General features: G+C 28.5%; 2 protein-coding genes across 4 annotated transcripts; both read right to left on the bottom strand.

The window, feature by feature from the left end:
- Nucleotides 1-3,157: 3,157 nt before the first annotated feature.
- Nucleotides 3,158-5,541, bottom strand: LOC100576225. Of its 2 annotated transcripts, none has more exons than XM_016915073.2 (2): nucleotides 5,437-5,541; nucleotides 3,158-4,114 (listed from the first exon to the last, which is right to left on the bottom strand). In XM_016915073.2, the coding sequence occupies exons 1-2, from the start codon at nucleotides 5,449-5,451 to the stop codon at nucleotides 3,710-3,712; spliced, it is 420 nt and encodes a 139-aa protein (XP_016770562.1). In that variant the 5' UTR covers nucleotides 5,452-5,541; the 3' UTR covers nucleotides 3,158-3,709. The 2 variants fall into 2 exon arrangements, with proteins under 2 accessions (XP_016770562.1, XP_026299862.1); XM_026444077.1 differs by having other exon boundaries at nucleotides 5,411-5,513.
- Nucleotides 5,542-10,378: 4,837 nt separating this feature from the next.
- LOC107965219 (feline leukemia virus subgroup C receptor-related protein 2) lies at nucleotides 10,379-16,722 on the bottom strand. Of its 2 annotated transcripts, XM_016915072.2 has the most exons (8): nucleotides 16,433-16,722; nucleotides 16,060-16,278; nucleotides 14,963-15,194; nucleotides 13,654-13,891; nucleotides 13,207-13,418; nucleotides 12,937-13,040; nucleotides 12,210-12,320; nucleotides 10,379-11,564 (listed from the first exon to the last, which is right to left on the bottom strand). In XM_016915072.2, exons 2-8 carry the CDS (start codon nucleotides 16,275-16,277, stop codon nucleotides 11,237-11,239), a joined length of 1,443 nt encoding a protein of 480 aa, XP_016770561.2. In that variant the 5' UTR covers nucleotide 16,278; nucleotides 16,433-16,722; the 3' UTR covers nucleotides 10,379-11,236. The 2 variants fall into 2 exon arrangements, with proteins under 2 accessions (XP_016770561.2, XP_016770560.2); XM_016915071.2 differs by having other exon boundaries at nucleotides 16,060-16,722.
- Between the last annotated feature and the right edge of the window lie 862 nt (nucleotides 16,723-17,584).

The raw sequence follows: 17,584 nt of genomic DNA on the forward strand, positions 1-17,584 counted from the left end.
TGTTTACAAATGTCATATTTTTTCCCAAGAAATTAAAAAAGATTTTCTGGTTGCAGTTTTCTTTTTTAAAATATATAATAAAACACTGTATAATGTATATGAAAGGGATAGTATATAGTACCTCGATTCTGCCATATTGTATATACTGTACTCGTTGCCAGAAGGATATATACGATGTGTTATTTCTACCTTTTCAGAAAACTGTCAGATCATAGTATTCTTTCGTATAAGAATAAATGTGGCTGCCGACCTGCTCTGTTGGAAATGTATTAGGTTGGTTCTCCTAGATATATTTACACATATGGGATTTCGATTTTTAAGTGTCACATTGTTTATTGAATTCATAAAGATCTAACGAGAAACTGAATGGAAAATAAATTTTGAAATTATTTAATCTTTTAATTTATATTTAAAAATTATTTCATTAATTTATTTTTTAAATATCATTAATTTTTGTAAAATTTTACACTTATATAAAAAAAAATTCATAACTTATCGTAAATTTATAAAATATATTCATTTATATAACAAAATATTTATGAAAAATGTAATAATATTTTTTATTTACCATAATTTTTGTTATTCAATTATAATAATTTAAATTTATGAATTAAATTATCAGAATAAATGTGAATTATCTCTCTATTATTTAATTAAAAATTTGAAATGATTTAAAATTACGTTTTATTATAAAAAAATTTAAGTTCAACAAATTTTATTTTAGTTATATAAAATGTATTACATATTTTTTGGTTTTATTTTTTTTCAATTTTTATTATTTTTTTTTTTTAGATTCTTTTTTAACTTCATACTGTTTTACCAGATTTTTACAATCTTATTTAGTTTCCATTTTCTGCCATTTTCTTTTCTTCGGTTTTTTTAAAGTCTTCTACAATATTTTTCGCTTATATTCAACTTTCTACTGTTTCTTTTAATCTTGAACAGTTTTCAATATACGTTTCTCAATTTTATTAATCCTTTTTATTTTCATTTCATTCATTTTACTATAGTTTTATTTTACTTTCTTCCGTCTTTCTTTTTAAAATTTTTATCCAACTTCTTTTCATCCATCCCATTGTTTTCTTGTTTCTTCTTTGAAAATCTGTTTCTCTGTTTTAATTATTTATTAACTATTCAGGAACTTTTATTTATGATACAGAAAACAATATTCATTATTGTCAATTAAAATTAATCTTTAAAAAAAAAAGTCTCAGACAGGGTAATAAAAAAAGAAAATTAATTGTAATCTTTTCTTCGTTCTGAAAAATAATGAAGAAAATATATTCTTCCAATGCGATGGAAATTAAGATAACAATTATTTAATTTGTATTTAAAACTTTCTTTAAACAATGTTCATTCTCTTATTGTTTTCAAAGCATTCTTGAAGTTTTTATTTGCTGTTATTAACTGCAAAACATTTCGAAAAAATACGAATATAAACGAAGTGAAAGTAACTGCGATCCAGATTTAATTCTTTTATTGTTTAAAGAATAAATGGATAAGGATATCGAACGAGGTTTTTCTTTTATAGATTTTTTTACATACGTACTCTTTTTACATGTTTAAACACATAATACATTAAATTTAAATAAATCACAATTCTGATGAGGTATTATTGGAATCATCATAAATAAATAAATACAATTTAAAGAATTTAAAATTTTATAGAATCTGGAAACTCTAAAAATCTGAAATATTTATTTTCTTTTAAAAAGTAAATATTTCGTCAAGAAATAAAATCTTAACAAATTTTAATTTTTCAATCAAACTTAAATTCTTAATTAACTAATATTTTTTCATTTTTATACAATTTGTACAGAATTATATAGATTGGTGTATACGAGAAGATATAATAAATTATATTACGTAAAAAGAATTGTCTTCTTTGAAATTATATTATTTTTTTATTTTTTATCATTAAATCTCTCATCTGATAATAAAAGAAATAAATTCAATATTTTAACAAAATGAATAAGTAAAAAATATAATATTAATTTTATAAATTTACAATTAAAATTACATCAGCAATTATAATTGAAGAAAATAGAATAGATAAAATGTGTTGTAATATTTGCATTAAATAAATTCTCTCAATGAATTCTATTTCTGCAAGATTCTATCTTATCATTAATTCCAATAGATGTACATATGTACATAGATTCTTATCATAATAGCAAATATCCCGTGTTAAAGCAAGATTTGCATTACAGACAACTTTAATCAGATCTACTAATTGTAAGTAAGATCAAAGTGAAATTTCTCCATTTAATCATACTAATGTACATGTTCATATCTCTTTCTTGTTCCTCTCGATATTTTGCTATTACTTTTTACTCTTCCTAATAATAATTTTTAAATATTTTCACTAAAAAAAAGAAAAAAAAATAAAAGCAATATAGAAATAAAAGCAGTATAGACTATAATATATTTACATAGACAAATAATACGTTTAAGATATTTTAGGAGTTTCATTTAAAGATTTTTAACTTTTTTAGAAAAACGAATACTTCAAATATAAGATTCTCCATTTTTTTCTTAATTTAATTTTTGTTTTCCTTTCTTCATATACAAATTATTCATTTTCAATGTGTGCTTAGGTTTAGAATTATTCTAGAATATCTATCCAGAATTAATAAGCGAAAGTGAAAAAGTATATACTGAAATTAATTCTCTAAAAAGTGTTTGCGTCATACTAAACAACTCGCATAGTAAATAGATAGGGACTAATCTTGTTGCATTACAATGAAAGATTTTAAGCACGAAGATACACCGGTAAAAATTAGAGAGAGAATCAAATTTTAATATTCTAGTCATTTGGTATCTCGTCTCATTAACATTTTAATAATTTCTTCTCTATTTATTTCTTTGTCCAACATCTCGATTATTATAATTCACGACACTAACCGCTTTAAAATAAAGAATTTATAGAATAAAGAATAAAAAGACACTGTAATTTCCAGGTTAATTAATATTAATATAATAAACTTTAATTAAAAACTTTATTTTACCGAGTAAAAAAAATTCACATCTCTTTTAATTTGATATCTAATGTAAAAAAATAATATTTCATATGCACCAATCTATATTCACTACTATCAATCTTCCAAAGCGATATTTCTATGTTTATATATCAGGAACACTGTCTATTTTTTGGATCTTTGATTGATCATTTGGATCCTATTATTACACAGTAATGTATAAATTAGATTGTCTGGAAAGTTCGTGGATATTTTTTATAAATGATAATTTTAATATGAAACAAATATATATATTTTTTAAAAAGTTTAACTGTAATTATTTAATGAATTAAGAGATCTATTATTATTGGATTGCTGAATTATCTAAATATTTACGAATCTTCTGAATGATACTTGAGAATCTTATCTATATAAACTCATACAAACACATTATAAATCAGATACTTTTAATTCTAGGGAAATTTTTTCAAATTTTCATTGTAATAAAATTTTCTTCTTCCATGCAAAATATAAAAAAAACTCAGATATTCAATAGAATAACATCAAAATCAAAATCAAAATTCCACAATAAGTGTACACTTTTAATTAAATAAATCCCAATTTTTGAACATCTACCTAATTTCTACATTTTCATCCAAAAATCGACACGAACTTCCCCAAAACATACACTATTTACTCGTGTGCTATAAATATGTAATACCATAATTCACCCCGCGTCAAGATTAATCGATTCATTTCACCAATATTTGACCGGGTAAGAAGGGGAAGGTGTTGTAAATATAAACGGGTCGATTGAAGGCGAAGGAGTTGGCGATGGCCAGGGCTGGATTCGTGTCGAAATCTTCGTCTTCGAGGGTCGTAGGGGGCGTCGTGGGCTCTCTGGTTCGCGGGGTCGTTGTGGTTTTCATCGTTGTCGTCGTTGTTGTCGGTTGCGGGGTGGTGGCCGTGGTGGTGAAAATTGGGGGTTGGCTTGTCGGGCGTGGAGGTTCATAGGCTGGTAATCCAGGGGGCCCGTAATACGCATGCAATCGATTGTTGGCAGGATTAAAGCGTTGACCATTAGGGCGCCATCCCCTTGGTTTATATGGCGATAAATCTGACGTTGCTAGTCCGATACAGAGAAACACGAGGGTCAGCTGGAAAATGGAAAAGCAATTAATGGCTTAGCTGTCGCGTGCGCGCGCGCCCTTTTTTTCTTCTTTTTCCCCGTTTTGGTTCCGCGTTCTGAAATACGGTACGAAGGAAACGTTCCTCCCACGATACAACGGGGAGGATCGTTTCCGATCGTTTCGGTTGATCGTTATTGTCCGGATTGATAGGGGAGGGGGGTTGAGCGTTCGTTGATAGAAGAAATAAAGAGTTGGGGAAACAAACGATGGAAATATATTTCTTGTTTCCTCTTTCGTTTTTCCTGAATTCGTGTTTCGAGATTTTGAGCCATTGCTTCCCACTCTTTTTGGAATATAAATTTTTTAATTTTGGATTGTTTGTAAGTTGTATATATTGAAAATATGGAGCGTTTAAAAAAGAAGATTTTAGACTTTAAAACTAAAAGATTTTATTATATTTATTAAAAAAAAAGTGATTAATTTAATTCTTTCTATGATTGTCCCATAAAAATTTCATTTTTTAACAAAGCTATAATATAATTTTTCCAATTTGTATGATTTCAATAATTTTAGTAGAATATTTTTACTAGTCCATATATTTTATGTTTCAATTTATAGTTTTATAAATTTATATATTCATATATTCAGTTTGCGAATCGAAGAATATCTTGTTGATTTATTGTGTACGTATATGAAAATCCATATTTCAGTTTTTTCATAAATAAAGATTATTCCGTCTGTATAAACTTTTGTGTCATATATCAAGATAGAAGTTTAATAATATGAAAATTAGTATTATTTTGAGATTGTATTATCATTCATATTTCTTCCCAAAGGAACGCTCAACTCACTCAGGAAATTTATCACTTGAACGCGTAAATTTAAAAATTAAAAAATATTACAAATCTGACGTTACTTATCGAAATTATTAATGAATTGAGATCTGTAAATTTGCAAACTTTTGACTTCCATTACTACTTTTTATAAATTTGCCAAAAATTGAGATGAAAGTCTTATCAAATCAATATAAATATTACTTATTACACGAAAAAATACATTTTAATTATCACGTTTTATTTTTTATTCTTCTTAATTTTAAGAATTTTAAAAATTGTTAAAAATAAACTTTCATCTTCTCGAATTCTTGAGTTTTCAATTGTCTATCGACAACACGTTGAGACAATAATAAATTTAAATAACAATTAAATAAATATAAATTTAAAGAATTACGATGGATAAATATAAATATCAATCACATGACGCGATGTATGAATACACGAACGTTGAACAAGATCGAAACATTAACAATTCTTTTTCTTCTACCCATAACAAATCCATTGTCTCGTTACCACGTTTCTCCACATTATTGTTGGCCAACACCGTTAACTCCGCTTCGAAAATTTTGACTGGCTTTTGCCCGTGTCTTTCATCCGTCTTTATATGCGACCACACGTTTATGAGATCGCGTCCAGGTAGCGAAACGATTTCGTTTCATTGGTTATTGCTCACTGTTTCGTAACTATATGTCAGACCTATATTACGTGTTACGAATGGACAAATTGATTCATGACTTCTCATCACTTCGATTTTTTTTCTCCTTTTTCTTTTTTTTGGATTTAATCTTTCGAGGGATATTTACAATATGTACAATCGATCACAAATATATCCATATCGGATATTCTGTATAAAGTATGAATAAGTATGAAGTAATCAAAAGGATATATATTTTTGGGACAATTGTATATATGTGTATGTTTTGTTTTAATTCAATGATATTTGAAAATATAGCAGAGTATGATTTAGATATATATATAATATTTATGAATATATTTCATGGAAATGTAATTGAAAAATAAAAAACAATCTTCTTTTTATTACGTTTATAAATTTAATCCTCGAAAGATTAATGTGTTTTACTTTTAAAAGTGCATAGATCATCTGATGATCCTTTTTAATAAACTAGTAAAAAATTCATTCAATCTAACTATAATCATAAAACATTAAATATACATTAAAAATAAACGAAATAAAAGAATTGATTTAATAAAATTTCACGCAAAACGTTTAAATTAATCTAGAAACACAATAGAATCGTATAAACCCGAGCAGAATAGAGGGATTAAACGGATTTATTTACTCAGTGACCAAGTATTCGAGGATATTATTTGAAATAACCATCCTTTGTTTTCATGTAGCATGCCATAAGTATCTACACGAAACGTGTTAGTTATCACGGCACACGCAGGATATTTAGCTAAAACATGATAATCAATCTAGATTATTAAAGAACAAATTTATATTCCATCCGTATTATACTATTTTTAAAAAAAAATTGCCAAAAATATAACTTTCTTTACGAACCTCCAAGAAGCAGCATTTCCTTCTATCATCGCCATTTTGATGAACACGTGCCATCTCTCTTTCCAATATTTATTTTATATAAATTGATTCTATTTCTATTTCAATCTTCAATGAAATTAAAAAAGAAAAATTATGAAATATACTAGAGCAGTCAGCTTATTTTACAACGATTGAAAAATAATATCAAACGACACTTGAGAAATTACTCTAGCGCAAATTAATTCTATTTACTTTCTTCTTTCAAATTTATTAAGTTAAAAATACATGGACAAATTGATCTTTTCACAAAGTTATTTCCATACAATTTCGTTCGTTACTCATAGCAAAAAATTTCTTGATGGACAGTCATGATCTTTGTACGATGGATATAATCTCCTCTTTGGTCCAGGTGGAAACGGTTTAAAACGCAGCGGCGAAAGCAGCCGTTGTAGTACATAATTTTGTCACGGCTTACGTGAGCGGCGCACGTGTCCCGAATTCCGGATCCATTATGAATTCGCAAGATCGTCGTACCGACAGCTCTTATGCGTACGAATTCGATCGCCGCTCGAAAAACGTGGCATGCAAGCTAATTATCGGATTGACAGTGAAGCTCACCCGGTTCAGATCTGGATTCCGGCTGCGGACTGCTTAGAACTTGCCGACTCCCCGATGCCTGCGAGGAATCCTGTGCAACATCGAGAGAATAAGTTCCATTTTCTGTCCACGCTAGATGGCGTTCGAGGTTTTAGTTGGTGGACTTGGGGATCGAGTTCAATACGTGATTTTTTGTCATTTATATATTATTTTTTTGACATAATTAATTAGTTACATGGATTGAAGTGTAATGTAAGTTTATTAATTTAAATTGATAATTTAAATCAAGTATATTGGATTGTTAATATTGTTTTTCATATCTTCGTGAAATGTGCATTTGACATATTTTAAGAATTATAGTTACAGAAAATAAAAGTATTGTATAATATTATTTTTAAGTTTTTTGAATAGGAAAATTAATATTATTTATAGTATTATTTATAGTATAGTAGTTTGGTCATAGGTTAGGTATGAAATAAATTTATTTTTTAGTTTAATGCATTATGAAATTCTTGGACTTCTAAAACTTTTTTTACATTCTTTTTCATTCAAGAAATATTTCATTGTATATTTATTTCATTGTAAAGATCAATTATTGTAATTCTCATTACAATTAATTGCAAATATATATTCCCACAACAAAACAATACAAATATATCTTTTCCATAATTAAATTTCTCCAAATAGATTATAAATTTTTGAAAAAAATTTATGATACACCAATATTGTATAACATTTTATACATTTAACAATATTATATATAAAAATCATCTGGAATAATTCTTTAATTTTAACTTTTCTGACCTTCAATTTAATTTTATCTTTACTCTCAATTGATCGAAATTTCAAAATACAGTATAAATTTATATCAATGCATTGGATAAAGATCGATTGTCGCTATATCTATAAACAAATCAACAAACCAATGCGCACGAGTCGTAGCGAGGAATAGAATATTTATACGAAATTTTTCATTTATTTTCACGGAAAGGGGGGCGCGTGCCCGTATGAATTAAATGAAATCTATCGATCTACGTCCACTCGAGTCCATTTGTGGTGACCTGTCGTTTCCTCTTTTCATTCCACTCCCCTCCCTCTTCCCCCTTTCCTCCGTTATCGGTAATCCATAAGTCCCTTTGTGATAATCGCAATCTCGACGAAACCCGACCCACCCTTTAGTGCACGTTTATGCTGTCAATAGATCAATATCTTTTTCAGGGGATGTGTTTGACATTGGCTGCACCCTGCACTTAGAAAAGGGAGAAAGGCAAGAGATACGAGACATCCTTCGCGACAATTTCGATCGTTCGATTGCTCCTCCATGTTTGTGTTAATTGGTTTGAACAATTTTTGGATTGCATATCCTTCTTAAACATTCGAATATTCTTCTTAAATATTTATTGAATTTTAATCCTTTAATTAAGTTATGCATTGGTGAACAAAAAAATATAGAAAATGTTTTATTACAATACAATATGCTATTTATTTATATCGAGATAAATAAAAGAATTATTAGATCGATTGTAAAGTTTACTTCTCTTCTCAGATAAAAAAATTTTCTATCTGTTAATCTGTCTATCTGTTAATAGATCGTAACAAGGCTTGTATAAATGTTGATTGAGCTGGTTTAATTATAATATTATAACATAACCTCAATTCATTTTCTTAAGACGTTCCACGAATATATTAACATTCTAAAATTTTCCCAAAGGAAAATAATATTGATAATTATCAGCAAATCAATCTAGCAAAAAAAATTACGATGCAAGGATCTTTCTTGAAAAAGGAATATCAATTCGCAATAGAAGACAGTCTTTTTGTTGTTTTTTTCCTTTTTTCGGCCGGTTCTCGATGAATTCTTCGACAGGCGCGATAAAAATAAACGAGTAATGGAGTAATGTCTAGTCCGGGCGTCAAGATGAGATCTACGTAACGTTCTGCGGCGGACAGATAGGAGTGCCAGATTGATCGAAAGCGCAAAATATAATACTCCGTATTGGGTACTTTTGTTCTCTGATCGAGTATATCAAGTATTCTGGTCGAGTAACAAGTGGTGCACGCGTCATGTCACGTGTCAGGCGCAATGCACATTGCACACTACGACCTGGCCACGACGGTGCCTTTTACCTGAAAACAGAAAGATGAATATTCCTTGTCGATAAAAGTCCGTACTACTTTGCTCTTATCCCTTCGTCAATCTGTTCGATTCCACCGTGTACGATTTTTTACGATTTTTTCCTTGAATTTTGCATTTCATTTTTTTTTGTATCTTTTCTGATCTTTCATTCGATCTTTAATTCGATAAATTCTTTTCTTAGATTGGATTAGAGACGCGAGAAGATTCATTTGGGAAAAAATTATTGTTAAATTATTGTTATATCGAGCAAACAAAATTTTTATTTATCGTTGTTTTTTTTTTTTTTAGATTCTAAATTAAAGGGAAAAAGAAAGTTTTTTTTTCGATGAACGAATTTATTCAACAATTTATTCGATATATATTTGATTGGAACGATCATTTCATTTGTTTAACAATCTTTTTTAAAATTTGTTTTTCCACGATATTCCATTTTGATTCCGATCAATTTGCGTTTATGAAGCCAGCTTATATTGGACATATTTATTATTCATGAATATAAGCAGCAATAAAGTCGTCTAATTAAAATAATTTGCATTATATATATATATATATATATATATATATATATATATATATATATATATATATATATATAATTAAAATTAGCCAAAACTGGCAAGCGTTATTAGATTTCAGCGTGGCAGTGTAAATGTCGATCTCTAAATTCAAGGAGAAAAATGAGGGAATTTTCGGGCAAAAATATGGCGTTCTTTTGGTTGGACCGACAGACGTTTATTAAATTTCAGTCCGTTGCAAACGTTGCCTCGAGGAGATTAAACAATTTTATTCCTCGCGTCGAGAATCTTTCTGTTAAAATTGACGGATCAATTAGAGGTTCTCGTAATATATATTTTTTTTTTTCCAACGTGGTTTCAATGTATTTATGTCGTTGAATACAAAATTAAAATTGAAACCGTAACGGGAGTAACGTTGAACAAAATATTCTGTTGTCAAACTATTCTATTGTATTTTATTCTCAGGATTTTATTAATTAACTATTCATATTTGTACGAATTTTTTTAAATTAATATTTTTTTAAAATTGTAAAATTTCTATTTCTACATTCAAATCTTTATAACAGAGAGAAAGAGAAAGAGAAATTTTTATTTAAAATTAAATTAAATTAATTTCCAACATTATAATGTATTATTATACGTTATTATTAATACATTTTATTAATTGTATATATAGTATAAATATACGTTATATGCATCCAATCCATGTTTTCACAGACATTTATTAAAATTTCTTTCTCATTAATTACATTTACTTCCTTTAGATATATTTATTACATCTTCTATCGTCCATGCAGTCATTCACAATAATTATTTCACTCAAACATCGCAGAGTTGTCTATATACAAATGTATAAAAAGAAGAGTATCTTTATTATAATGATATTTATAATTGAAATAAACTGCAAATGTTCATTTCAAATTCATATTTTTACAAATACTAAGAAAATGTTATGTGTATATTTTATATTTTGTGTGTATTTAAATTTCTTGTATAAATGCAGTCTAATAATAATCCTTTCATGACAATGAACTCTTCCAATCCATATGAATCATTTTATTGAAAATTTTCTTCTCGAGATAAAGTATAAATAACTTTTTGCAAATAAAAAAATAGAAATCAATATTATATTAACACATTCAAAATTATGTGATTCCATTTAAAAAACAAACTTGATCTTCATATCTCTACATTGCTGTCTGCACAATTCAATTTTAATTTAAAATATTCTTTAATATTATTGAAAATCAAATTATTTTATTTACCCTGTATACAATTGTCATTGATGAAATATAGGATATGGATCATTACAAAAAAATATGGAAAACATGTAGCAAAGTTATATTCGAGGATTAAATTTATAATAATGCATAGTTAACTGTCACAAAATTATCCTCACCAATTTTTCTTCCTCTTCGATTTCCTCACGAAATCCATCAATCCGTTTCCAATCACGCATTTAACCAGGCATTATTATAATAACCTTGCAACATCTCTTCCACCCCCATATTCGAAAGTTGAAACAACATGTCACGTTAATACACGGTAGTTAAGAGCGAATCAATTTTTCTCGAGTCTATTGCGCTCATTGCTCTTATCACTCTGTTCAACACCGACGTAATGGACACTATTTCTGGCATCCTGACGCCTTTGCACGTCCTTCGTCAGCAAGGTCATGATAAAGCCGATGAGCAGCGCTATACAAAGGCCCACGTGCACCGGAATATCCCCGTATACCTCGAGCAACCGACCCATTATCAGAATGAGAACAATCCCGTAAACGTTATTAGCCACGTTCAAAATTCCCGCCGTTATCCCCTCGGATTCCGGATACGTGTATTCCGCGCACATTTCGTATCCTAAGGCCACGTATCCGACTAAGAAGTACCTGCGGAAAGTAATTGCATTTTTAGAGACAGAATTGGAATCAATTGCAGGTGAATGAGTTTCCAGGGGAAAGAGAATCTCTGAGAAGGACAATTTTCTACTACGAACGAGTGCTGAAATTTTCAATATGATTTAAAATAACAGAAAATAAAATTATTGTTATTTGTATATAAAATAATAATTGACGAAATTGAAGATGATAAAAATTGTATAAAGTTATATTTTTGTTTCGTTAATTTTTTCTTCCATTTATTTTTTTTTTTAAATTAATTTTGGTTATTCGATATCAATTTAAATCATTGAATCGAGAGTTGTAAATTTTGGAAAAGATTGATTTGGAAAAAGAATTGTTTATCGTACAATTACGTTTTATTTTTAATTTTAAAATTCCAAAATTTTTATTATCGAAAAAAGAAAAAATAAATAAATATTCTTTATTGTAATTAGCCAAATTAAATTCACTGAAAGTTAAACGTTAAAATACCAAGATTTCCTTTTTTTTTTTAAAAAATAAAATAATCAACAAACGCGAGTGAGTTGAAATGTAATTTTATATTCAATATTTTATATTCAGAGAAATATTTGCGAATTTGAAATGATTCGATATTAATAAAAACACGATGATATATATATTTGTATACAGTACCCTAGAAAAACGGAGCCCAAATACACCATCCATTTCATTTCGAGGAACGTGAAGGTAGAAAAGAATATCTGGCCGCCGAGCGAGAGAAAATACACGACCACAGCCGTTTCCCTGAAAGTATATGTGTCCAGTTTCGTTAAAAAATATTAAAAAAAAAAAAGATACACATAAATATATAAAAAAAAAAAAATAATATACGACAACGAAGCGCATGTTAAAATAGTGAAAGTAATCGAATGGCTGATCCATTCTTTTATCTATTATATAACTAAAATGATTAGCATTGTGAACGTAGAAACATTGAATTGTGAAAATGTGATGAATGTATGCATGCATATATTTCAAGCGTGTTTATTTATCTTTAATTTTATCGAATATTCGATTAAATTATTGATATTGAAATAAAATATTAAAACGATCTCCAAATATTTCCTATATTTTTCATTTCGTATCGTTTAAAATTCATTATATTATTTTACAATGGATAATGTATAATATTATTAATGGATAAAATATGGATATTTGGTAGAGAATAATTATATATCTGAAATATTCAATAATTATTGACAATATATTTGCTTGAAATATATATATACAGAATTCTTTGGCCAATAAGCGGCATGATAAAAAAAAGAATAGAATAAAATTCATGCAACGATAGAAGAAGAAGATAATAGAAAATAATTTGACAGAAGCGGATGAGAGATTTTCATAAAGATTTTCTTACTTGTACTTATGCGTTTTATCGAGAATCACTCCAAAACTGACAGAACCTATCATCCCTGTAATGATCATGACCAAACCGATTCTACCCGCGTCTTCCTCACCATTCTGTAAAATGTTCAACGTTTCATAATTAGAATAATCCTTTATTAAGTCGACACATCCAATATTTTTTCTAAAATTCCAATTTTTTCTTTAAAGATAAAAAGTGAAATATAAATATTCGTGAAATGCTGCTCAATAAATTTATCCCGTTTCATTATAATCGGCTCACCTCGAAATGCACGAGATATATTTGATTCAACAATGTTCCCACGACGTTCAAAACACCGATACTCAAACCATACGAATTGCAAAGAGACATATAATACTTGTTCTTGAACAATCTCTTAATTGGTTCTATCAAACTTTCCTCGACCTGCATTTCATTCAATTTTTGAAGAGCTCGTGTTTTACTCGGTGGTATTTCTGGATCGTCCTCGAATACTGTACAGAATAAAATTTTTCCCTCTACATATTATATTCCTTTAGAATCCTTTAGAATAACGAATACGTTATTATTATACGAATTTAAAAAAAAAAGAAATCAAATAATCGTATTATCAAAACAATTTTTATTAATTTATAAATCTTAATTTAAAGGAATTTTATCTTAAAGGATCTTCTCGATGTTTCATTTACAAGTTAAAAAGAAATGATTCTTTTCTCAGGAATAACTTACGTATTACGATCAATATAAGCGCAACTGTCAAGATGATAGCTACGCCCCAAAATAGATGCGACAAGCCAGCGCCAATATCGTCCAGATTCTCGTGATTTTTCACGATTATCGGTGTAATTAAGAAACTTAAAGCTATCCCCATTTGGTTGCCAAAAATGCTTAACGACGTGGCCGTGGAAAGTTCGTCGGCGGCGAACCATTGCGCTGCCAGCCGTCCGGGTAACGTTAGAATTATAGTCTGAGGCGAATAGAATAAAAATAAAACGTAATTCATAATATAATAACGCAATTAAATTAAAAAAATTAAGAAAACGTATAATAATTTATCATATAAGATCACAGTATAGATCGTATAAATTACATAAAAATGATGACTTATTACTTCTTTATAATATCTCAAAATAAAAGTTGCGTTTTCTTTCTTTCTTTTTTTTTACTTTTATCGCACGATGATCATAGACTTGGAAATAATAATATATCTCGGAAGAGAAGTCACAAAAGTTTCATTAAACTCGAAATGCAGTCAGTGAACGAGCATAAATCTTTCTACGGAGATAGTGCCTCCGGGTTAAATCCATGGTGCATAAAGTTCGACCAGACTTGTAATTCCTTGCATTAAGCAATAATTTACGACACATTTTCACATATTCGTTTCTACCATGTTTGTGATTCGCCCGATTATTGCAACACGTTCGATCTCCCTTGTTTTTGGGCAAAGCCTGCCACTGTAATCCTTGAAACGCGTGAAAAACTCGATTTTAAATATTTTCGCGTGAAAATTGCGCGTGCAAACTGATTAAACGTGTGTACGAAATAATAATAATTAATGTAGATATAATCGATTGTGTTTCGAGCCGTATATTACAACCAGTTGTTTACTGATTGATTTATTGTGTCGCTTATCTTGTTTTATACTACTTGTAACTGGAACGGTCTGATATAAACAGTGTCATATCACTTGTACCACGTAATTGTATGCCATTTTTATTCCTCTTCTTAATTTCGTTTACTTTTTTTATTTTATTCGAAACATCCATTACCGTTTTTTTTTAGCATTTGATAATTATAAATATACGTTAAACAAAAGTAATTATCTTTTTTTTTAATTTTTATTCGAAATGATTTTTTAAATCTTATTTTATTTGCCTTTCGGTTTTAATAATTATAAATATACTTTTTCTGGTTTTAATTAATTTTTTTAAGAGATCGAAGTGATTATTTTTTGTAATACAATAAATATTTTTTACGTTACAAGATAAATTGAATAAACATTTATTATTATTTGTTTCTGAAATGAATGGAATCTAACCTGTGTAGAAGCAACCAACGATTGTCCAATGAAAGTGACCCAAAATCTGTCAGGACTGACAGATAAAACCTTAATCCACGAACCAAGGCACGTGACACAACATCCTATAATGTTACTCCATCTAAGTCCCCATCGGTTCACCATGTACGTGGCAGGATAGATGAAAATCAGGTAATAAGCCATAAATGCCATTGCTGTCCAATCGACAGCCAATGAAGAGACGCCATAGTACCTGAGAAACGTTTTTACTTTCAAATTTCAAATTTTTCTTCCTTGATATTGCTCAATTCTATTGTATTCAATTTATTCAAATTTCCTATATGAATCATAGTAAGAAAATAAAATTGTTTGATATCATTGAATCTATTTTGTCTATTTGAAATTTTTTCAATAGTTCTAGTTTTTCTTAGAGATTTAGAAAAAAATTTAAAACGTTTCTTCGATAACAATTGAGAGTAAAATCTCAAAACGTTGATAATCTTTAAATGGATCCAAGAATGTTATAGAAGATTAAATGAAATGATATCATACAGATATTTTTACATGTTTTGAAATATGATATTGAAAAACATGCTAATTTGGAAGAATTAATTCGTTATCTTTGCTTTGTCATTTGAAAAATGGAAACATTTTATTGTTTGCTTATTTACTCTATTGTACATTATTATCTGTTTGCATTTTGTATTAAGAAGAATGTATCGAGAGTATATATATAGAATTTGTTTGAAAAGTCAATAGTTAATTTTAACGTAGACGACGAACATATTACGAGTTTTTATTTGATTTTTGATAGAACAAGAGGAAAATTTTAGATCAATCGTTACAGTTTCTTGTCTTCAATTCTGTAATTCAATTCTTCAGAAATACAAGAAAATATAATTCTTTATTTTGAGATATAATAAATGCAAAAAAAAAATTACAAAATAAAAAAATAAGTTAATAATAAGTTATTTAATTTTAAAAGAACGTTTCGATTTTTTAACTTATCTTCTTTTCGACAAAATTTTTAATATACTAAAAAATATCCTTAATACTCTTTCTTATAATTTATATAAATATCATATAACATAATTTAAAAAAAATAAAAATTCAAATACCTCCTCACTATATTGCTGACTATAGAATATTGAATCCACTGGAAGTTGCTCATTCCCGTGTACACGATAAATAAACTGAGAATCAGCCATCGTTTCTTGTAAACCTTCGTTTCCAACGAATTATCATTATCATTGTTCTTCTCATTTTTATTTATCGTCTTCACCACATTCTTCACGCACAATACCTCGTTCAAATCCTTCTCGTCCGTCATTCTCATCCTTTCAAAAATCTTCTCAATTTAATTAAACGAATAAAAAACTACAACCACGATCAAAATCTTCGTCAACAAATTCTACACACATATATATATTTATATTCCAATCTAAAAACCTGATATCTATCTCTCAGAATTTGTTCATATTCTATATATACCTAAATATTTCCTTCTACAAACTCTTTCGAATTCTTCACGCGTGTTCCTCTTCGATCGAAGAATTTACGAAACTTCAATCTTTTCCATTCACAGAGAATCCGGTGCACACTTTTCACGATTTCTTTTCGAAAACCTTCGTGTTCATCGCCTCGAAATCAATAATAACCAGAGCCTGGATGCACAGAGGAGCGAACTGGATTCAAAATAATCGCGTCTCCATCTCGATCAGAGCACAGTGTCTCTACACACAAGTGCCATCGCCTTATCTCGATACGCGATTAAACAAAAGATCGTCTTATATTTGCGACTGGCTACCTTCCGTATTTGTATCGTTATCAAGACTTTTATCGCGTCTCGATCTTAGCTACCTCGAATCCGATCGATTAATCCTTCAGTTCATCATCGAGCCGATCGCGAGATCGTCATATCGATCATACACCCTTTTCCCCTCTCTATATTGTCCAATAATTTGTTGATTGTGAAGTCTCGCTTTGCTGAGGATTCCTCTCCTCATTTTGCACCGTTAAATCGGTTACAGGTTTCGTGAAATTCGTGACGAAGAATTAAGACTCTTTTACGACATCCATCAACCGCATAATCTCGATGCAAACAATTGGAGGAACACGTATTAATCTTGGCGCTTGTCTCGAGACGTTTGTGAGGAGAGAGAGAGAGAAAAAAAAAGAAAAATATCTGGCGCCATTTTATACGATTTATTTTAGTCAATGTTGCAATATTATGATTTCAGATGATTGTTTCGTCTTTCTGTCTTTCTGTTGTTTCTTTGTTTGGAAATGGATAGCCTCTATGAATTGGTATTCCTTTAATGTGTTCTTTGAAAAATATTATATTTCTTATTGATATTATTGAATGATATTAATTTTATACTACTTATATTTATTTTTTCGATGTTATTTCGATCCATTCTCGTTTTATCAGAGGATAGTAAGATTAATCGAGTTTGATAGAAGAAATAGTAATTTTGAAAGAAATATTAAATTTTTTTCCTGTTTAAAAGCAAAGAAAACTAATAATTAATTATGTAACACTAATAATAAAATAATTGTCAAACAAATCTTCAGTTTATATTACGTAAATAGATATAGAATCTCTGATAAGTTATATAATTAAGTAAGTCTTGCTTATCGTTG

This window comes from Apis mellifera, linkage group LG11 (genome assembly GCF_003254395.2).
Source record: "Apis mellifera strain DH4 linkage group LG11, Amel_HAv3.1, whole genome shotgun sequence".
NCBI classification, from domain to species: domain Eukaryota; kingdom Metazoa; phylum Arthropoda; class Insecta; order Hymenoptera; family Apidae; genus Apis; species Apis mellifera.